Here is a 23,403-nt window from a genome sequence, read left to right as displayed (position 1 = left end):
CATGTCATGTCCCATGCCCCTTAGGGATCTACCGAAGTAAGCGCCTCTCCTTGTGAACCTGGTATGTTGGGAAATTGGGGAAGGCACTTTGCTCTTCCCTCAGGCCTGGCACATTTAAAACATATCAGAGGAGAGCTTCTTTCTGCAAACCATACAAAGAGCAAAGTAATGCTCCCTAGCCCTATCACATTTCAGAAGATCTGCCAGGGCGTTGGCATCTTTGCTACATAACTAAGATAGTGCGTGAATACATAATGCAACCTCCATTAGTTGCATATTGTATGAGCTTCATGAAAAGCCCTGTGCAAAATGTACTCTGTGAGTGTGCAGGGTACAATTTTCAATTGGGCAAATCCTCACCAATTTTTACAAGCACACCCCAAGGCTTGGTCTATGCTTAAAATTTAAGTTGACGTAGCTATGGCACTCCGCGGTGCGAAAAATCCATGCTGTCCTAATTCCCAATGGAGACACAACTAGGTCAATGGAAGAATGCTTCCATCAACATAGCTACTGTTGCTCAGGTAGGTGGTGTTCCAACAGCGATGGACAAACAAGCCCACTGTAGGCTGCATCCACACTATACGTTTATGCTGGTAAAGCGAAGACACCATGGCTGTGCTGCTATAGTCCCCATAGTGTAGACATGGCCCAAGATACTTCTTTTAATAAGGCTTATTTCCATGCCAGATTTTAGCTATGCAACCCCAGCCGTTTTGACTGCAGAGCCGCTCAAAAAAGATCCCAAGAATTTTTGTTATAATGGGAAAAGTATATATTTTTTCAATCCCTTCATATTCTAAGGAGCATTTTTGTCCAAACCCTCTAACAAATATTTCACCTTTGGGCGAAGACCAACCCTAGAAAATGTCAGCCAGAAAAGGGAGATTTTGGAAAGTAATGAGTTACTCAGAGTAGGAGGAGGGTAGAATGAGAACATTGTATATCTTAACTGTAATAGTTTCTGTTGGTGTGTTAAATATTCAGTTACGCTTTTCTGGGAAAAGACTCAGTGGACCCTACAGTTGCTTCCATTTAAACATCTCTCTCTCTCTCTCTCTCTCTCTCTCTCTCTCTCTCTTTATATTTCTGCAAAATAGGAATAATACGTGTGCATCAAACCATGCATGCAATTAAGCACCTCTATGATAATCCAGCTTTCAGAACCATTTTATGACTGCACATACTCTGCCACCCAGAATGTTATCTCTTAATTGTGCATGGCTATCAAGTATCCCTATATGCCAAATTGGTGTTGCATTTTATAGACTACATTTTTTAAACACGTAAAACCTCTGAATGATGTTAGTTCTGCAGCTGCCCTGTTATCTGGCAAGGCCTGCAGGACAGCTGTTACGATGCAGTGAAGATGTGACTTTTCCACATGGATCATAGTTACAGCCTTCTATGGAGTTGATTGCATGAGCTGATCTTGTATTTCTTTGTGTATTTAACCCTTTAACAAAAACAGGTATGTTAGGTCAAGAACAAAGCATGACATTGACATGCGGATCGGAATACATTCTGGATCAGTGCTGTGTGGGGTGCTGGGCCTACGGAAGTGGCAGTTTGATGTCTGGTCGTGGGATGTGGATATTGCAAACAAACTCGAGTCAGGCGGCATTCCTGGGTAAGATGGAGAATGATCCCATCAGCTGTATAATTTTTGTTTGCCTTTGACAAATTAACTCTCTTTCCAGTATTTAAATAGGTTTGATGCAATGTTTAAAGCATCCTTCTGGTGCTATTTGTAAAATGGCACTTAGCAAAGGCTGGTCAGAAGATTGTCACAAATATAATGGAGATATCCTATCTCCTAGAACTGGAAGAGACCTTGAAAGTTGAGTCCAGTCCAGTCCAGCCCCCTGCCTTCACTAGCAGGACCAAGTACTGATTTTGCCCCAGAGCCCTCCTCAAGGATTGAACTTACAACCCTGGGTTTAGCAGGCCAGTGTTCAAACCACTGAGCTATCCCTCCCTCCAAAATACCCATATACCAACTCCTCCTGTTAGATAGCCATTGACTGCCCCAACTGACCCCCAGCATGCAGATCAGATCTTTTGGGAAGGTCAACGGATCTCATTTCCATTGCCGTCTTGCCTGCCCTTCAAACCTGGTTGTTGTGGATCTGGCTGTGGGAAAGGGAATGTTGCCCTCTGCAAATGGCCAGTGATAGTATTCAGCCAATAGCTATTCCTGAATGAAGCAGAGCTTACCCAGTCTGGCTTCAGGCCCTGCTGCTCCCTCAGTTTCCTTCCTTTCCCCGTTAATCACGCTGCAGCTGTTTTCTCAATCATTCTTTCCTTTTAAGAGTCTGGTTTATTAATATAAGGTACAAAACAACACAGATCTTACATCCAGCCTTCCTAGCTAGATCATAGTCCTTGGGGGCAGGATTCTTGGTCCCGGCCCTCATCGCAAGCTTACTCCCCTCACTCCAACCTTCCTAGCTGATTCCTGATCTTTGCAGGTTTGCACATCTCAGGCCTCCGCTTGGGTCCCTATGGGGAGTGTCTTTGTGTGGAACACCCCTCCTGCCCCTTTTAGACTCTCCTCTGAATGGTCTATTATATTTTCTAGCAGACCTGGCTCTGAGTTCCCCCTTCTCATGCTCATTATACTAATTCCCGTTACCTGAGGAGATGAGTTAAACCTGCCACAGGTGAGGGTGAGGCCCAAACCCGTTAAAGGGCCAGCTCACCCTGTGACACCATATCTGACACTGGATTTATGCAGATACCTTTGGTTCAAGATTCTCTCTTCTGACTAGCATGCAGACTTCACTCCTAAGTCCTTTGGTTCCAAATGCTGGTGTGAGGAACATGGGTGCAGTTTCCCATGATTTTACACAAGATGTGGGAGCATTGTGGCATCTTTCATAAGCTGTCAACCTAATTTCATGGAGTGTTGGAAAACGTACCCTGCAGGGATTGTTCACAACTAACTTGATGCTCTGAGCTGCTAATCTGTGCTTTGTGACCTTTACAGGAGCAATTGTATATGTAGGGATCTACTTATTGCCATCCATCTGCTTAGTGTTTCTTCATCTGAGGTGTCTGCTTCACCCCAGGGCTGAAAAGTTATTTCTGCCTCATATGACCTGCATCTCAACACATTTTGAGATGCACAATTCCTATCTTTGCTGTGGTGAGTCAACCACTCTCAGTACCCTTTGCAGCAAGACTACTTACCATTTTGGAGATCTGTTAGGGTCAAGCAATTGTGCCATGCTGGCCACAGAAATCCCTGTTTAAGCTCCGGTCCTGTTCCCGTTGGTGTGTCTGGCAAAAGTCCTATTTACTTTAATGATGTAGGGTCAGGACCTTGGAGCAGAGAAGCAACATCTGGGGACGTTCTGGAACAGATGAAGTTTAGTGTGCCTGCCAGTTCTTGCAGTGAGAGTTGTGCTAGGCTGGTCCGGTCTTCGAATGCCTTAGAACACCCTTCAACCTAGATCTGCCTTAAGCAATACATGGAAAAGCCATGTTTCCAGGCTGTAATAGAGATATTGCAGATACAGTACCCCTGCCCCCATACTGACTGCAGAATAATTGTCTTTAAAGTCAGTGGGAAATGAGTCATTTTACCAATCTGTTGGTATTGCCTGTAATTGGTTTCTAAGTATTGTTTTGTAAAAAGCGGTTATGCTCAGAAAAATGACTCCTCCTTTCCCAACATATATGATTTGTATGTGCCTGAGTCACACGTGCACACTGGAGTGACAAAACACATATTCATTAGTGTTACCCCCACAGAACCAATACAAATATGGAGGAACAAGCTGTGTCATACTCAGCCTTATCATCATTAGCAAAATGATCAAACCAAGTTCTGCTTCCCAAATCTGTATTGTAGTGGGTTGAATTTCACCCCTTTGCTGAAACTGCACAACACAAAGTCTATGCACTATACATAGGGCCTACCGAATTCACAGCCATGAAGAACACATCACAGACCGTGAAATCTGGTTTCCCCCCATGAAATCTGTTTTTTACCCTCTACCATACAGATTTCATGGGGGAGACCAGTGTTTCTCAAACTGGGGTTCCTGACCCAAAAGAAGGTTCCAGGGCGGGGGGTCACAAAGTTATTTTAGGTGGGTCGCGGTATTGCTACCCTTACTTTTGCACTACCTTCACAGCTGGGCAGTCGGAGGGTGGTGACTTTTGTCCAGGCACCCCGCTCTGAAAGCAGCAGCGCAGACGTAAGAGTGGCAATACCATACCATGCCATTCTTACGTCTGCGCCGCTGCCCTTCAGAGCTGGGATCTCAGCCAGCAGCTGCTGCTCTCCAGCCACCCAGATCTGAAGGCATCGCCGCTGCCAGCAACAGCACAGAAGTAAGGGTAGCCGTACCGCAACCCCCCTACAATAACCTTGCGATTCCCCCCCCCTCCATAACTCTTTTTTGGGTCAGGATCCCTACAATTACAACACTGTGAAATTTCAGATTTAAAAAGCTGAAATCATGAAATTTACGGTTTTTAACATCCTATGACCGTGAAATTGACCAAAATCAACTGTGAATTTGGTAGTGCCCTAACCATATAAATCCCACCTAGGCCCTCAATAGAGGGGCTTAGTGGGACTTCAGTGGTGCATACATTGAAACCTGTCCCTTAGCTGGCAAGGAGGTGAATTTCACACCTAAAGACTCGGAGCACAAAGAATACAACTTTACTTTCAGATCTCAGATGCAGTTTGCTGCAATGAAAGATCAATCATTTCTGTGTTTCTTAGGGGATGTCTACACAAGCACTTGCTGCGCAGCTACCTGGGGTGTTAATTACAGCGCTTCAGCGTCCCACACACTAAGTGTCCCCGTGGGACCATGCTGCTGCTCACTAAAAGTTCCCTAGTGCACTTTGACCTATGGCTGTTTCAAACCACAGTACTGCAATATGCGCCAGAGACCTCTTAGTGTGCATAAGCACAGTACACACGGGCAGTTAGTGCGTGGCACTCTGGAGCGCTGGAGATTTATTCTGAAGCTCGCCATGCAGAAAGTGTTTGTGTGGATATGCTCTAAAATGAGCAAATTTGATCCAGAACCCACTGATAGAGAATACGTATGGAATCCCAAAATATTATTTTTAGAGCCACTTTTCTGTGTATTAAAGGCAGGGCTGTTATTTCTAAGACATGATCTGTGTCACTGTGCATCTTGGAATGAACCTGTTTGTTCTTGCATAAAACATAGATGATAACTGGTTTTTCAGGATCCCTTATTTATGAATAGGTTCAAAAGTCTTGGGCCTGATTCTGGTCTTGCCTTTTCTAAAATGGGTTCGATCTGTTGACTTCAAGGCAAGTGTTGCTGATTTACACATTTCAAGTGAGCCCAGAATCAGGCCTCTTCAACATACATTTTAAATGAATGAAGAAAAGTCAAATGCTTGTAAGGTGGAAGCAGAACCCATTCTTGACTCTACCGGCTGGTTTATTAATATTTTGTCCCGGTACGTATATTAAATCAATAGCCAGAATCACAGCTCCACTTAGCGCTGTTATCGTTTCCATTATAAACCCCATATTTCAGGAGTTTATAATGCAATCTTCCGAAATTATATTAGACTAAAACTTAGCACAAAGATAGTCACCCTAGCAACTAATGTATTGTTTTCTATTCTTCTTTGTATTTAGTCCCTTACTTAAATTAATTTAGCCTTTTTGGATTTATAAGCTTGGAAACAAAGTCTGTTTCTCAGATAGCAGACTATTTGTTTTTTCAAATCCAGGCCAAATGCTGCTTACCTTTGGGAAACAATTTTTACAGTCGTTTTATTGTTAGAGACCATTAATCTCAGTGGACATTTTGGAAAAAATAATGGGTCAGATCCTCTTCTGAGGTAAATTGGCATAGATGCATTGACTTCCATTCAGCGACATTGATTTATATCAGCTGAAGATCCGGCCCTAGGTTTTGAATGGAATGAGATATAAATATTTCAAATTTCTTGAGTTTTTTATTGTGAAATTATGTTTCATATTATATATAGCTCCTCATTCTGTGTTTTTCTGGATTCCTTCACTTCCAGGCACTTCAGAGGAGTTAAGTGTAATCAGCAACGTGCAGGAGGTAGTTACTAACACAAAGGGTTAAACCCAAACCCTTTTTACTACACAAATTCCTAAGTCTATCACTAGGATTTTACATAGTATAAATCTGCAATGGCATCAAATAGGCCACAAAACTAGGGTTGCAAAGAGGTGAGATGGAAAATATTATGGGCCAGAGCTTGCACTTGTGTAAACCAGTACAGAGCCATTGAAATCAATGCCAGTTTACCCCACTGGAAAATCTAGCTCTGTGTATCTCCTACATATGTTACTCCTGGGGGAATTCTGTTCCAAAAAATTAAAAATTCTGCACACAGCATTCTATTTGTCAAAATAACACAATAGAATCACGCCAGTTTCAATTATTTTGGTAATTTATTTCAAAATACCCATCAGCAAGTATGTCTGTCACAATACAGACCAAAAAAAAGATTCAGGAAATGTCTTTTGACAAATAGATTCCTTACTAGGTGTATTAATGCAGAACTTCAAGTAACTCATTTAAACTACCATACAAAAACGTATTTCCTGCATCTCTCAGAAGCAGTGCAAAGGTTTCGGGGAGTCAGGTGCTTGGGGCGGGGGCAGCACACGGAGCCCCGTGACCTCCTTGCCTAGGAGCCGGACCTACTGCTGGCCGCTTCCAGGGCACAGTGCGGTGTTAGAACAGGTAGGGACTAGCCAGCCATAGCCAGGCAGCACCACCAAGGGGACTTTTAACAGCCCGATCAGCAGTGCTGACCAGAGCCGCTGCGACCCAGTGCCTTACGTTCTGCGACTCAGTACTGGGTCACGCCCCGCAGTTTGAAAACCACTGCCATAGCTCACACTGAATAGTACCTCACTCTGGGGGTAGTCTGATGGGAATCAATGGGACTGCTCCTGGAGTAAAGTACTACTCATCATAATGGCATCAGGCTCTGGTATTAAAGCCCCCATCCTGCAATCTGATCCAGGTTAGCCTGGTGATGCTCTGATACCACTGCATATCATGCTCACCAATAGTGTCTCATTGTTTTCTTGTGCTCCCTCCTCAAACTGTCTGCACCCATTTGTTGTCCCTTGCCCTATACTTAGGTTGTAAGCTTTTTGAGGCTCTTTCTGTTCTGTTCTGTTTGTATAGTACCTAGCACAATGGGGTCCAGGTGCATGGCTGGGGCTCCTAAGTGCTACCTCAATCCAAATAATTAATAATAATAACATGGGCCGATCCCTACACCTGCGTGGAATCCCACTGAAGTGAGTGGGGCTCCATGCTGGTGCCAGAGTTTGACCTTGGGCTTCCACTGCAGTACTGGAGTCTGTGTTTATAAAGAAATTTGGGGATCGTGAGTGATTCCACAGCACCTCTAAAATGTAACAGTTTATAAGGCTGAATTCTTGTAAAATCATGTGTTGTACCAAAAAGAGCATTTATCTATAATGTTAAATAATGACATAAAGCTCTCGATAGTCCTTCCTGTCAAAATACACAATCAGCATCTAGTACCACTTGTGTCATACATGCAGGAGGATCCACATCTCCAAAGCCACTCTGGACTGCCTGAATGGGGATTATAAAGTTGAAGAAGGACACGGTAAAGAACGAAACGAATTCTTAAGGAAACATAACATTGAGACCTATTTAATAAAACAGCCCGAGGAGAGTCTGTTGACTTTGCCTGAAGACATTGTGAAAGAATCTGTCAGCATCTCAGACAGGAGAAACAGTGGGGCAACATTTACAGAAGGATCATGGAGCCCTGAACTCCCATTTGATAACATAGTGGGAAAACAGAACGTAAGTCAAACTTTCCTTAATGTCATCGACTATGAAAGCATGCTTGAATGCGTCTCAATAATGGAAGCCTCAGAGGAAACAAATTCATCTTTAACCTTTTCTCTAACATGTACTACAACTGCAGATGATTAAACAAATCGCCTCAGGACAGAATTAACCTATGTATCAGAATCGGGGAAATGCCAGGGTTTCATGGCAGGGAGGGGCAAGGGTTGGTTTTTTGGGTCCATCTAAAATTAAATACTACGCAGCTGAGTTTTAATTGAACCAAACCTCAAAGCAGTTAATTAAATGTAAAACCAATGTCATTAAATGACACGAGATGGGCAAGTCACCATGTGTGACTTCTATTTAGCTAACACAGTATAGTTTCAGTGCACTGCTGTATTCATTGTCAAAGTCGAGACAAGACTGTATGTTGTGTGGGATGTGCAAACATAGCACAGGGCGATTCATGAGCCAAAGTCAAGAGCTGTGGACTAATACGCACCCTGTGATAACAGTATCACTATTCTTCACATTCTTCCTTTATTAGCTTAAAAAAAGAGTCCTGGACGTAATTATGGTTCCCCAACAGGGGATTACTGGAGTCTTGACTAGCTAAGCAGAAGTATGGAGCAATAACATGAAAGAAATGTCTCTCTAGATTGCTCTCAATCAGATCCTTTTCAAAAGCATTTCATGTTAGGTGTACGCATTCTGGGATCCAATCATTTGTCACAGTCATAAAATCAGTTATGATGCCTGTCTGCTTAAAAAGAATTCAAGATGAAAAGGTTAAAATGCCCTAAGACACCACTCTTTCTACTGCATTTGAAAGATTGATGAGTCATAGTGAAACAAGATCAGTTTGAGTTGCCTTCCATTTGTATGTGAGAGATCTGTAATGACATGATATTTCCTTTCTTTTGCTGCATGTACTTAGTTCTAGTTGTCTGAAACGTCTGTAGAACTTAAAGCTTTGTTGCGTGAAGATCATGCTTCGTCAACAGTCTCTTGCCTAGAGTGATAAACCCTCACAAGTGATCAATTCTTTGTGAAGAGTCTATGTCCTTTCAGACTAAAATGGTGCATGGTACAGTTCGCTGTATTATAAAACATCCGTTTTACATGGGTATCTGTGTATTTGCTTATCTGCATGTACGACTCCTTTCAGCTCTCACATCATTTTGTCAGCTTATATCTATTTTCATTCCATTGGGAATGAAAGAGTGCATGCATGTTGCTAAGATTAACTTTTCTCTCAACATTCTCCTTTTCTTGTTCTTTCCCTTTCCAATTTCTATAGGCCAAACAAATAATAATTGCAGATTAGGCAATTCTCCCATTGTCCATATTCTCAGCTGTACCTTACCATGTTGCTAACAATGAAGAAAAAGAGCTATTGTTTTATACCATTGTTGACTTCCTTCCATCTAACAAGCCAGTAAAAAGTCTATGAAAATTACTGAAATGTGTATAAATGCACGTATCTTCAAAGGGATTTGCACCTTATGGCAACATAACATATCTAAATCAACAGAAGATGGCTTCTCCCTATTTTGATTGACTATTATTTATCCCAGTATTAAAAGCATAAATCATTTTTACTATATAACAATTAATTACCTGGGTAGAAGCTCTAATTAGCCAGTCACTGCATGCATGACTCAATTATGTAATTTTCAATTGTAAAATCAATGTAGTGTGCATTATTGTTCATTAATAGTGGTCTGAAGCTAATATAATCTTAGAAATCAAATGGCATCTTTGAATTATGCTAGTAATATGTATCTTTCTCCAAGGACTGGTCAGCCTTGGACAGATTAAGCATTTAATAATGTTAATTATCAGCAGAAAGATCACTTGTAGCAGAGGAGGTTGGAGATGCAAGAAGCAGCTGTTCGACAGCGAAGCACTGGGTCTGCTTCGGTATTTGCCAGTTCCTTTCAAATGTCCTCACTAAAAAATTATCAGTTACAACAAGATTTGGGTAACTCAACTCATCTGGAACCTGTGGCTTAATTCTAGGTCTTGCCAAGTCTGTGAGAATCTGACAGATTAGAGTCTCTTCTGATTTCTCTCCTCCAAGCCCCAATTCATCACATTTCATATTCTGTCCCCTAATTTATTTTGGACTGGTGACCTATGAGAGTGGAGTGGAGGTATGAGATTTGATTTAGAGGCCAAGTAAGCAGTCTATACATCACACACATGTAGAAAAGCTAAAGTTACCAGGCTTGTGACTTAGGTTTGATTGTGCATTACGCTGAGGTTGTGTGTGGCCATAATGAAATTCAGTCCATGCCCAATATCCTGGACTGTGTAGCTAGTGGAATGGAGGTATTAGCATGGCTGGGCCCTTCTGTAAAGCGCAGAGAGATTCTCCAGCCCCTGTGGTATATGGATAGTTGGTGGGATTGGATTCTCTGTCTGTGCTTTACAGAAGTTGTAACCAAGGGCAGAATATGGCCCCTGATGTTACTCTGAAGAAATTTGACAGAAATGGGATGCAATTACAAAAATGCTAGTCTGACAGATTTGTGGGGTATGCACATATTCTAGTGATTGTTTTGGTGACTGTTACCAATGCAGGCATCTAATAAACAATGTATAAAGAATACCATTGATTTTAGAGAAGTATGAACAACTGTTGTAAAGACCAGGAGTCAAACATAAAAGGGCAGGGGTCATAAAGTGCAGGAGACCTAGATTCAATTCCTAGTGCCAACCTCTTATTTTGATGCCAAGAGCCCCTATGAACTAGTCTTACAGGATTGAATAGACAATGGAAACCTGTCTTTTGTTATTTTAAACCATCCTGTTGTGTTTAACAAAAACTCATATCCCTGCCATACAACTCAACTGTAAAAAAGAAACTTACAGAAAGGATATTGCTCTCTATTCAATTTTATTATTTTTAGAATAATTTCTATAAAATGCTGTTTCATGCTTATGCAGTTCTGTAGGACTTTGACATAGAGCGTCTTTAGCTGCTTCAATAGCTTTGTAAATCTGGCCCTTGGACTAGGAATATATAATGACATGGGCAAAATGGACCATAGGAAAAAATCATTACTTCCTATTTTTTCAAAAATATGTGTATTTTTATTTTGAAAACTGACTTTTTAAAATTTCACCTCTCCGCTTCCTGTACTTTAATATATTTCTGCACCCTCTGCTTTCAATTTATCTTATTTTATGTCTGGTTTTGCCCTCTCACACTTTTTGGTCTTTTCACTCTAAAGTCCAGATTCTGCCCTCTGGCATCAATGTGAGCTCATCTAATGGTGGAACTTGAACCTGAGTCTTGTCATACACTACAAGACTCAAGCAATTAACCCATGTTCTAAAAGGAAACGTTCAGCTCAGTGAATGGGAATTTGAATGCACCATCTTTTTTAGCTAATGATAATATGAGTAGCCTGCCTACATTTGCATTGCATCATAGTGAAAACATAACCCTTAAGGTCTTCCAGTGTGTCATTTCTTCTGGCTAATAAATGAGAAGGCAAAACAAAACTCTGTTGGCACCACATGGGGGTATGCAGTTGTCTAAGGTTCCACTTAGCCAAGTTTTATATTCCAAATAACTAAGTTGACTCAGGATCTTTTTTGTTTACACAACAAAACCAATCCCAATTCCAAAGCTAATTGGATATAGCTAATAGTGTAATTAGATTTAGTACTGCATTATGGTTCTGCTGGAATACGTTGAATCAAAAGGATTTAAACCTACCCCCTGAAACTCACTCAGTGTTTTTTCTTGTATTTTTACAGTTACCAAAAAAAAAAAAAAAAATAAGGAATCCTTGGTTAGTGTGAAGTATTCTATTACTTCTTCCAACATTATTTGGGCATAAACCTGCATTCCCTGTCTATGCAAAAATGCCAGAGGCATCACTGGCAAGTAATGGGCCTGTCTCATGCAACTCTTTTATATCAAACTACAAGCCTCTTGATCTTGATCAAATAACCCAAACATTTGAAGTAATATGATTGCAAGGGGTTAACATGCTAAGGCCCAAAACCTAATCACAATGAAGTAAATGGAAATGTTGCTGTTGATTTCAACGAGATAAGGATTCCCAGCTGAAGCATTAAACAACACTGGGAAATGCATTGTACTGTCAAACTGGAAAAGTTTTGTGTGAAATACAAATTATAATAAGTTCACTTGGGTGGCGATAATAGGCATGAGAAAAATTGGAAAGCCATGTGCTGAACTGCATTATTCATGCCTTTTGGTCTGCCTCACTAGTTCTCTGCTTACTAATACCCCCCCCACACACACACACACACACACACCTTCCCTGGGGACATACTTATAATTCCAAATCTCTTGACAACATCAAACAGCCCCTGTTTTAAACCAATCAACCTACTGGAGAAATGTTTCCTCCTTTCCCTTAATATTACACTGGTCTGAGGTACAGGATGGGCACCAGGGAGAGATCCTCAGCTGATGTAAATCGTCATGATAATGTACTCCAGCTGATTTGCCCCATGGGATGAAATCCTGGTTCCATTGAAATCAATGGCAAAACTCCCATGACTTTAACAGTGCTAGGATTTCACCCCGGACTACTGCAGGGGTAAGGTTAGATATACTGTGATCCTGCAAGGCTACACCTGGGAGCTTTGTGCCATTAGAAAGGGGATATTGCCCTGTTTTCCCATGGGATATACAGCACTTGCCTCTCACCCTGGAAGGGCTAGTGCTATCCGCATGGATGATCTCATTTAACTCATTCTTAGAGTTTTCTAAAAATGTATTCATTATTACCAGGGCCGGTTTCAGGGTTTTGGCCGCCCCAAGCAGCCAAAACCAAAAAAAAAAAAAAAAAAAGCCGCGATCGCGATCGCGATGGCAATTCGGCGGGAGGTCCTTCACTCTGAGCCGGAGTGAGGGACCGTCTGCCGAATTGCCGCCGAATACCTGGACCTGCCGCCCCTCTCCCGAGGGGCCGCCCCAAGCACCTCCTGGTGCCTGGAGCCGGCCCTGATTATTACTTTCCTCTTCAGTACAGCTGGACTCGTGATATTAAAGGAGCGTGGGTTTTACAGGAAGAGGGAAGTGAAATATCGTTCCCATGCAGTATTTCAAATCTCTCTGAAACATTTCTAAAGTTGTTGTTTCTTTTGTAACACATTTTCATCTGTGTTTGAGCAGAGCCTCATACACTGGTTCCCTGATTCTAAATGGAGTCTTAGGGTGCTACTGTAGTATAAATGCTGATCATCATCATCTTATAGAATACGTCATTGCATGATATAAAGGTGTCAGTGCTGTTCATTTGGGAGGTTGGCCTAACTCTTGAGTATGATGGCTATCCCCAAACTCAGGTCAATAAAACCGTTAGAGCACACCATTGCATGCATGCGTATTTGTGCATCTGACAGACAGACAGAACCGTTGCCTTTAAAAAAATACATTTGCCAGCTGTTAACCACACTCATATTATGGACACTAGTTTTTCCCTAGACTTAGAATAATAAATAAATGTGATAACTCTACAGGATGGCATCTGTTGGCAAACGTGGAACTGTTCTGTGTTGACCACTATACATACAATGCTTTCTCTGCCAGTGGGGATGTGACTGAAAGCACTATGTCTTGTCTTTCAATGTCACTCCCTAATATTGAAAAACAAATCATTAAGCCCTGATTCTGCCACCCTCACTAATATTCAATAGTACTTTACTCTGCAAATAACCCTGTTGGTTTCAATGGGATTACTTGAGGAATAAGAACTACTCTGGATGAATAAGGGTGGTGGTATCTGGCCCTCAGTAGACATATGGATCACCAGTATTTGTTCCATATAGCTGCTGACCAGACAGCATCATAGGCTTGGTGGGGAGGCAAGTATTCCACATTGACTCCCCTAGCAAATGCAAAACAAAGCATGGGATGTGCTGGCAGAAGTGGATGAGAGCACATACCTTGGTCAATGACACACAGATAACCTTTTATTACTTGATTCTTATTGCCCATTAGGGAAAAGCTGTTTGCTTCAGTGTCTTTGTATGTATGTGAGAGATGGACAGATTACATCGTGTTCAGCTGGGATTTGCCCTTCTTTTTCCCAGAGAAATACGGATTGTTTCAATCCAGTTCCCTCTTTGTCCCACTGCAAATTGCATTGTGGTCCCTGTTGTGATTAGGTCGCATATTTAGGCACCAGTAGTTCTAAACCAATTAGTTAATATATGCAGCAACAAAGCAGCATGATTTTTCACTTCAAATTGAGCAAAATTAGTCACCTGCTGAAGTGAGGTTAGGTGCGGTGAGATAATTTCCCCCAAATAATCAAGAGTTACCCTGCTAAAACATCAGGCACTTGTCTCCCTCTTCTTCCAGCAGAGCCATAATGATAGGACATAGTTCTGAAGAGACCAAACGCTTCAGCCTCTGAAGTGATCCTGTTCTGATATAGAACCATGCATTGCTTCAAGCCTCCATCCCTATATCAGAATATCCATAATAGCTTCACCACAGATCCCAAGTTTAAATTAACTCTTTCAAGTCTGGAGAACGACTAATATACCTCTAAGGAAAGGATGTTATTAGGTGTGATCCACAACACATTGCAATCACATTTTCTTATGTTCCTAAAATCTCAAATCTCATGATTCAGGGCTTCTCCCAATCACCTGTGGGGTCAGGAAGGGCCCTTCTTTATTTTCTCCTTCCTCTGAAGTATGAGAGGGGCCATGCCTGAAGATGGAACGCTGGGCGGAGGGAGCCAGTGATTTGAGGTGGTACTGAAAATTCTCTCTCTCAGGTGCTTGGCTGGCTGGTTCTTGCTCACATGCTCTGGATCAAATTGATCGCCATATGTGGGGATGGGAAGTTATTCCCCCACACCAAATTACAGGGACGCTGGTTGTGGTTTTTCCCTTCCTCTGCAGCATGGGGTACGAGTCACTTGCCAAAATTATCTGGGTATATATCACTGAAAAACTCCTTGTCACTGCTGGGGCCTCAGACATTTGTGCACCTCGGTCCTTCCTGTCCTCTGCCTGTGGCATGCAATAGTTTAAGCTCCAGAGGGCTATAATACTTTGATCTAATTCTGGTTGATAGGGGTGGTGTGGGGGTGGCTAGTTGGAGTTTATTGGCATGTGATTTAGAAGAGGTCAGATTAGACGTTCTGGTGGTACCTTCTGGCATGAAACTCTGTGACTCTAGAAAGACTCCTAATGAAGTCACTGGAATCTGTCCTTAATGCATACATCTTAACTCCTGCATACCAAGGATAAGATGGGGACTTAGATATGTCTGAAAGTTTTTATGGCAATGTTTAATTGATTTCCCTTTCAAAAATTTGGTGGTACTGCCTTTTTTGTGGCTAAGTAAAAAGGCTTGTCAAAACACTTAAAGGGTGAAATCCAGCCCTATTGAAGTCAACAGCAAAATCCCCATCGACTTCAATATGGGAAGGGATTTCAGCCATCGTGTGTTAAGCTCTTTTGGCTTTCTGTGTTCTAAAGTTTCTCTTCTAATTATGCAGGGTAAGAGAGCAATTTACTGTTCAGGATTATTTGATCCTTGGCCTCTCGACCGTGACTTCAAAAATGGTTGCCACTTACAGCTGTATTTTGTAATGGTGGATATTTATCCATTGGTAGTTAGGCTAAAACCACTCGCATGTTCTTATGTGCCACTCAGCATTCATCAGAAGGTAGCAGCTTAAGATAGTTTCTGTCCATGCTCTGAATTTGAACCAGGGAAAGCCTCCATATTCCATTATCTACATGGAGTCTCCTAATCAATAAAAATTGCCTTATAGGTTCAAACCACTGGTCCATCTAGACCAGTATCCTGTCTGCTGCAGTGGGCAGTACCAGATACATAAGAGGAGCCCTGCAACAGGGAGCTGTGAATTAACCTGCCCACAAGGAAAATTCTTCCTAACCCCTAATAATTAGAGGTTGTCTTGTACCCTAACGTTTGAGAGTTTATATCCCTTCTACTCATTAGCATTTCTTTAAACATTGGGAATATAGCAGACAATAATGTTTAAGTTTTCCCATTCAATCTGCTGTCTTGTGGTTCACATAATGAATTGCTACACTGGGTTGAGTTACTCACTTCATGGAATTAAATTCTACATCTGTTCTCAAAGTTAAACACTAGTCTTAGTATCTCCACCATCTGTCCTTTTCGAAACTTCACAGAGATCACTTGCGTCATCGGTGATGGAAAAGTACAATTAAAATGATCTACAAAAAAAATCTACTGCAGTTACTACCATGAAAAGTGCTGTATATGAATTATGTTAACCAATATGGCATAACTGTGTTCTACATATGCTGGTCGGAACATGCCAATGTAGAGAGAGAGCTCACTGTCTGTTTGAAAGTATATAAACAGGCACATGGTGAGGCAGACAGGGAAGTTTCTCCTTCTTTCTCCTCCCCTCCAAACTATCTGTTCCCTGACTATACACATCCAGTAACTTCACTGTCTTTTCTCCTTTACATATTTTCTGTGAATTCTGTTCTAATTTGCTAAGACAGACCACTGAATTCAGTTCCCTGTTTTGAGACGTTGGTGTGGGTTCCTTCCACCATCCTCTAAGAATTTCACAAATAATTCAGCAACAAAATCTGGAAACATTATAAGAATGATATAGTTCAGTGGAACCACAAACATAAAAGCCCCTACAAAACATGACACAAAAGCAGCCACTTACTATACTGTATGTGTTTAGTGGAACAGACGTTATTTTAAACTTCTGTAGGTTTCATTGAATGAATTGCATGGAATGCTGTTACAGTTTGCAATGCAACATGATCTAAAACATTGCATTTTTAACCCAAGGGGACCAGCAGGTTTATTCTGTTTGCATGTGCTTTCCCCTAGACTCTGGCTGCCCTAACAAGAAATTCAATAAATCTGCTTCCAAACCATCTTGCACAAGCTTTGCATGTCCAGTCTGGGCCCGAGGAAATTAACAAGCGAATAGAGCACACCATCGACTTACGGAGTGGCGATAAATTGAGAAGAGAGCATATCAAGCCTTTCTCACTGATGTTTAAAGACTCCAGCCTGGAGCATAAGGTAGCTGGGTCTTGATAGCTGCTTTTTTCCAATTCAAATTGTTTTAAATGTCCACTGAATTAGAGACAACAGCTCTAGGTTCTAGCTTTGTTTTGTTTTGTTTTTAGAAGACATGATTGAACCAAAGGTCATTATACTCCTTGATGAGTCAGTTCCAAAGCTGGCAAGTCCCTACTAGTGAGCAAGAGCTGCTTTTGAAGAAAAGTGAAAGATGTTTGCCAGCTTTTTAATTTGATGATGAGTCTTACTTTTACGAATCAGGCTGCTTTGGCACAAACTGGGAGCAAGCACGTTAATAAAATGATGCTTCTCCTTAAAAAAAAAAAAAGCGAGAGATAATATAGAGATCTATTCTGTCTTTTTGGTGATACAATCCCACCCTAAATCCCAGTCAATTGCTATTTTTTATTTTGAGTCAAAACCACTCTGTCAAATCTTTGTTTTAGGCCCCAAATTAAAGAAATGTTCTACTTTTGAAGGATCACTATTGTTTTCTCATGTCTCATGTTGCTTCTGAGCTGCAGTATGATCCCACCTGAATCTTGTCTCTTGTCTGCATTCAAAAGCACCTATAGATTGCAGTTTGAAAGGGGGGGTGGAAATGGAAAAGCGAGCTCGTCCAGTGTTTCTTGCAAGCTAATCGTGTTGGCTCTTTTCATTGATTTCAACTGACTTCATCAACCCAGAGGATAACAAAGTGCTCAGTGTCAGCAGTGTCAGGTATATGCCTAATTGGAGAAGGGGGAGGGAGAGAAACAGCATGGAAATTGCACGCTTGAAGAGTCTTGTTGTCCATCAGTGCTTTAACATCCGTTGAGCAACAGCTCAAGGGTCGTTTGCTCAACTCATGTAGGCAGATCCTCAACTGGTGTAAATTGACATAGCTCCATTGACTTCCATAGAATTATAACAATTGACACCAGCTAGGGGTCTGTCCCATAGACATCTACTAGCAATTTGAGTCTGATCCCACATTCCTGACTCAGGCAATACTCTGCTGACAGACCTTGCTCTCATTAAGTAGGAACGTCTCCTCCTGAAACCCTTCCTGTCATTGAATTGTACATTACTTTGCAAAATATCCCACTGAAGAAAAGAGGACTATTCAAGAAGTAAGTTACTACTCAATACGAGCAAAGCCTCAATCTTGCCCAAAGTAAATGGGGATTTTCCAGAATCAAGTCCTATGTTAGGAGCATTGTTTTGTTAAACCTGCCTGCCAACTCAGACTCCACAATTAGCAATGACAGGAAAATTCCAGATGGAAAATGTGGGGTCTAATTTAAATTCAGTTTAAGCAGGGTAAGAAAAAACCCACCCATCACATCTCATAGGTCAGATTTCAAATATTAACAAGGTGTTAAATGATATCTAAATGACAGAAAGGTGTCTGTTAAAAAGTCAGCATCTGTTAGTGGCTGCAACACCTGTTGCTCTCAGTATGATACCTCAGAGAGCACAGTGCCATAACTGTAGGTAAATTATGACTTTTTAATGATAACCATTGTATATCAGCATTTCGAGTCCCATGCAGAACCAGCAGGCATAGAATATGAAAAAATGAAGAACTTCTTTTAAAAGTGAACTGGAATAGTTTCAACTTTCTGAATCAGCTTTTTTCAAGTATTGGGTAGAAGTAGATTCGGAGATAGTATTTTATCTGATCTGGTTTGTTCAGAGCTAATAATCTGAGGAAAACCGAGGTCTCATAGCTATTCGTCTTGCTAAGATGCAATCTAACCATGCCATCACAAGCTAGACAGTGAGTTCTTGAGGGCCTGGGACTGCTTTGTCGTCCATGTGTGCAAAGTGCCATGCGCACCAATTGTGCTACTCAAAATAATAAATCTAGTAAGTATGCCTGGGGCCAGTAGGTTCATGAAACCCAAATCATCATGTACATTTGATTACTAATATAGTGGAACTATCTTATAGTGACATGCAGGAAATGTTTGGTCCTCCCCGTTTTCCCTGTGCAATGATTGCAGAATTAGCACCACTGGTGATGTTAGTGATGTTATACAAGATAATATCTGGAGAGAATAGCTACATTTCTAGAAAGGCAGCCCCTAATTATTTTCTAGATTGTCTATATACTATAATTTAACACTAATTGTTTTCCTCTTGTTTTATCAGGTTAAAATTTGAGTCCGACAAGACTATTTCAAAATATTTTCTCTCTAAGCTCTCATTCTCCCCAGTCCTTGCCTTTCATTCCAGAATCAGACTTTCCCCCCAGGTCTTAACACTTCTCTGCTGTCTGCCACGACCTTCTACATCAGCTCCTCTAGTTGCTCTCCGCAGTGCTTCTGAGTAAATGAACTGGCACAGGTTTATTGGCTTTCCTCTCTCACTCTGCAGCTCCCCCATGCCTGATTGATTTAGTTTGCTCCCTGTTGCCTTCAGTTCAGTGCGGTGGCTGCCACAAGCCAGCAGCGGCTCAGAAATAAAATATTTTCCAAAATGTTTCCAATTTCTTTCTTCTGAAACCTTGTGGGTCCTCACATTCAGCCTCGTGCTTTTACACAGCACTGACTTCTCCCTAATAAACCCTCTCTTTTGTTGTCAATGCATTTCTCCCTGGAGAGTACATATATTAAACGTGTACAATAGATTCACTAGCATTAACCCCATGGTCAATAATAAAACATCGTACTTGCTAGCCATGTTCATTCTGGACAGAGAGTCAATGGCTTATATTCAGATCAATTGACAAGCAAGTAAATATAAAAATTACTCCGACTGTATAGGCAATAGGACTGTGCACCACTTATGTCCCATTGAAGGCTTATTTTCAGTAGTTTGAGTGGGTCTTAAATGGAGCATTGAACTTACATTGCATCTCCGCTCATCCATTATAAAATCACTGCAGTCAGTGGAATCACAGCAGGGATTAATTTGCAGCTTTGATTTGTTAAAAAGGACACAAAAGGCAAAGCATCAATTTCAGGAATCCACCTGCTTTGTGTAAGTGGCACAATTTGTTGTGACGTAGCATAATTCCTATCTATTTATAACAGTTTAGGCCTTTATGATTACTTCCAGTGGCAGATTCCCCATTCCTCTGTTATTCTCCTCTGCTATTGCATGAACGTAGATTCCACAGAGATGGCAAGCATAGTTTTATGTCAGAAAATAGGATATCACCATGAAAGGAAAGATAAAATGCATGGTGAACTCCACCAGGATTCATTGCTGTTAGGAGGGATTCGTGCAAGATCCCAAATAGTGTGTTTTTTAAATTATTTCACCAAATGGACCAGTCATTGCTAATGCATATGTCACCTATTAGCGCTTGATATCTCACTGGACTTTAAGCTATTTTCACAAACAGGATAGTGGCAAATGGGCAAAAGCAGAAGAGACATGGCTAAAGAATCCTTGAAGTTTTAGCATCAGACTGTGGAAGATGCTGACAGCCTTCTAATGGCTCACAAAGGTTCTCAGCTATTACTTGGGATGATTCTCCTCTAAATAGGTGTTTCTCTGCACTTCTTGTTTGTCAGTTGGAAACTTCCCACTACCATGAATCCCATGCAGATATATCAGGGGAGTGTTGCAGAGAAATTTTCAGCAGGGAGAAGATTGTGCTCAAGAAAGTCTCATTGCTAAAGATGTAGGTATCCCTAAGGGAATTCCTAGCCTCAGAGTTATTCCTCTCCTCATAAGGGTTATTCCTACAGAGAACTACATTGCATTGGGAAGGGAATGTAGGAGGAAGTTGTTCCTAGGGTGGAGATATCCTATCTCCTAGAACTGGAAGGGACCCTGAAAAGTCATCAAGTCCAACCCCCTGCCTTCACTAGCAGGACCAAGTACTGATTTTGCCCCAGATCCCTAAGTGGCCCCCTCAAGGACTGAACGCACAATGCTGGGTTTAGCAGGCCAATGCTCAAACCACTGAGCTATCCCTCCCCCTGAAGTGTAACACTTGAATCTTAAAGTGTTCCCATGGAAAATGTGTAAGCCGGGCTGTTCTAATTACAAAAACGTCTCAGAAGGCTGTGAGCTCTTAATGGCAGGGACTGTCCTTCCATTACAATGCCTCGCACAGTGGTGCCTGATACTCCATTGTGGCCTCTACAGGCTAATGATAATAAACATCCTCATCACTAATATTAATTAAGGCCAGCTCATGCCCTGGTTCTCTGCAGCCGTGAATGGTGGAGTGCCCACTGCCATTTGTGGCTGCACAGTCCCTGCCCGGACCACCGCTCTAGGCATGCAGAAGGAAAGGGATTGGATGTTGCGAGCAAGTGGGCAGAAAGGGGTGGGGAATGAGCAGAGCTGTTTGGGCAGGGGGCGGGGGGAGGGGCTATGCTACGTACGCACAGTGCCGGATGGGAGCCGGGGAAGAATTGTGCCTCTCTGAGTCACAGTGACTTCCTGGCATTCCTCCTGGAGACGGATGAGCCTCGAGGCTCAGTCCAGCCCCGACTGACTTCGAAACTCTCAGAACATGGAAATTGCTACTGAAGTGCCATGTTTTTCCATTGGTCTCAGTGCTGCCCTAGAAATGTTAACAGGTCCTTCTCGAGACACAATTATGCCACATACGCCTTTATCCTTCCAACATCAATTTAAACACAGCAGGAAATGCTGTATTTGTGCTGCAGTAAAGTAATTCTCTATAATTTCCCTAACCAATCATTTTCATTTCATAATAAATTGTAAAAAGTCGAAATTACCTTTCCTCGGTAATTTTGTGCAGTGCATAGGCCCAGTCCTATACAGCTCAGGCAGGCAAACCCCTTTCTTTCTCCGGTGATAGTTTTACCTGACTCAGGAGTGTGGAACTTGGTATTTCACATGTTACTAGAAAGAAAATGGGGCTTTATATTTGAGAGGAGACATGTTTTGTGTTTACAAAGAGCAGCTGAATTTAACCTGCCAGTTTTCTGTAGTACTTCCGTTATGTCATTGCTGCTGATAGCTCAGTGACTCAGGTAGTATGTGGAGACAACTCTAACGAATGTATGTGGCAGTGACTCAGGTAGTATGTGGCATCTTTGCAACTCAAGGCGTCTTCAGTATAAAAGTTGGGCTGTTGGCAAAATAATATCCCCACTTTCTGCAGAGGCAGAGTGAATGCTCATGTTCATAAGTTTCTATGTTACCTGTGTGTTATTTGGAATATTGACTATCGCTATTTGAAAGGAGAACAGGATAAATGTAATACAGAGTTCAGGCCATAGTCTGTTAAGCTCCTGGGAAAAGGCGTAATGCTACCCCAAGTGACACATACATTACAAAAGTAGCGTTAGTGGTTGTCCATATTATCATCCAGCACCATTCACAAATTTCATGCACAATTTATTCTTCTAAGAGTAGGATATGTATGGGTTTGGTGAAGTGGGGGAGCCATGTGAAGGGGAAATTACAGATTTAAAGAATAGAGCCCTACCAAATTCACGGCCATGAAAAACGCATCACAGACCGTGAAATCTGTTCTCCCCCTCCCATGAAATCTGGTCTTTTGTGTGCTTTTACCCTATACTAAACAGATTTCATGGGGGAGACCGGCGTTTCTCAAATTGGAGGTCCTGACCCAAAAGGGAGTTGCAGAGGGGGTTGCAAGGTTATTTTAGGGGGGTCATGGTATTGCCACCTTTACTTCTGCGCTGCTTTCAGAGCTGGGCAACCGGAGAGCAGCAGCTATTGGCCAGGCGCCCAGCTCTGAAGGCAGCACCCCACCAGCAGCAGCACAGAAGTAGGGGTGGCAATACCATACCCTGCTACCCTTACTTCTGCGCTGCTGCCTTCAGAGCTGGGTGGCTGGAGAGCAGCGGCTGTTGACTGAGGGCTCAGCTCTGCAGGCACCAGCGCAGAAGCAAAGGTGGCAATATCATACCAGGCCCTCCTTACTTCTGTGCGGCTGCTGGCTACGGCTCTGCCTTCGGAGCTGGGATCCCAGCCAGCAGCCACCGCTCTCCAGCTGCCCAGCTCTGAAGGCAGCACCACCACCAGCAGCAGCGCAGAAGTAAGGGTAGCAGTTCCACAATCACCCCTACAATAACCTTGTGATCCCTCCCCGCCCCCCACACACACAACTTCTTTTTGGGTCAGGATCCCTACAATTACAACACTGTGGAATTTCAGATTTAAATAGCTGAAATCATGACATTTACGATTTTTAAAATCCCATGACAGTGAAATTGACCAACATGGACATGAATTTGGTAGGGCCCTAGATATAAACATATAGACTGACCTTTACATTACACTCTGTGATCCCTTCCCATCACAAAGTGGTCTCTTGCCATGTTTTGGAGAAGTCAGAATAAGCAGGGGCAGTGAGCGGAGGGGAGGGGCTCACTGCTGCTGAAAGTTGAGTATTTTAAAAGGAAAACATAATGACCTTCCTGCAAACACTTACGCACATGTGTAACTTTATCTATGTGTGCAGCCCCTGTTGACTTTGGTGCACGTCTTCCATTTCTTTTTAATAAGAGTCCCCAATTAAAACTTTGTATCCAAACACTGCTGAATTGTGTGGTATTAGAGATCTAGATC

The 23,403-nt window shown here is 42.1% G+C and overlaps 1 protein-coding gene across 2 annotated transcripts in view; it reads left to right on the top strand.

The window, feature by feature from the left end:
• ADCY8 (adenylate cyclase 8) overlaps positions 1 to 23,403 on the top strand; it is a 179,006-nt gene that overhangs the window by 107,479 nt on the left and 48,124 nt on the right. The window contains exons 6-8 of one of the 2 annotated variants that reach the window (XM_065586150.1): positions 1,472 to 1,630; positions 7,571 to 7,841; positions 16,693 to 16,890. In XM_065586150.1, coding sequence (XP_065442222.1) covers positions 1,472 to 1,630; positions 7,571 to 7,841; positions 16,693 to 16,890 — 628 coding nt within the window. The remainder of the gene's footprint in view (positions 1 to 1,471; positions 1,631 to 7,570; positions 7,842 to 16,692; positions 16,891 to 23,403) is intronic. The other variant, XM_065586151.1, reaches the window with a different exon arrangement.

Source organism: Chrysemys picta, chromosome 2 (genome assembly GCF_011386835.1).
Source record: "Chrysemys picta bellii isolate R12L10 chromosome 2, ASM1138683v2, whole genome shotgun sequence".
NCBI classification, from domain to species: domain Eukaryota; kingdom Metazoa; phylum Chordata; order Testudines; family Emydidae; genus Chrysemys; species Chrysemys picta.
The sequence above is the reverse complement of the archived record's forward strand: the minus strand, read 5'-3'. Positions and strand labels throughout refer to the sequence as shown.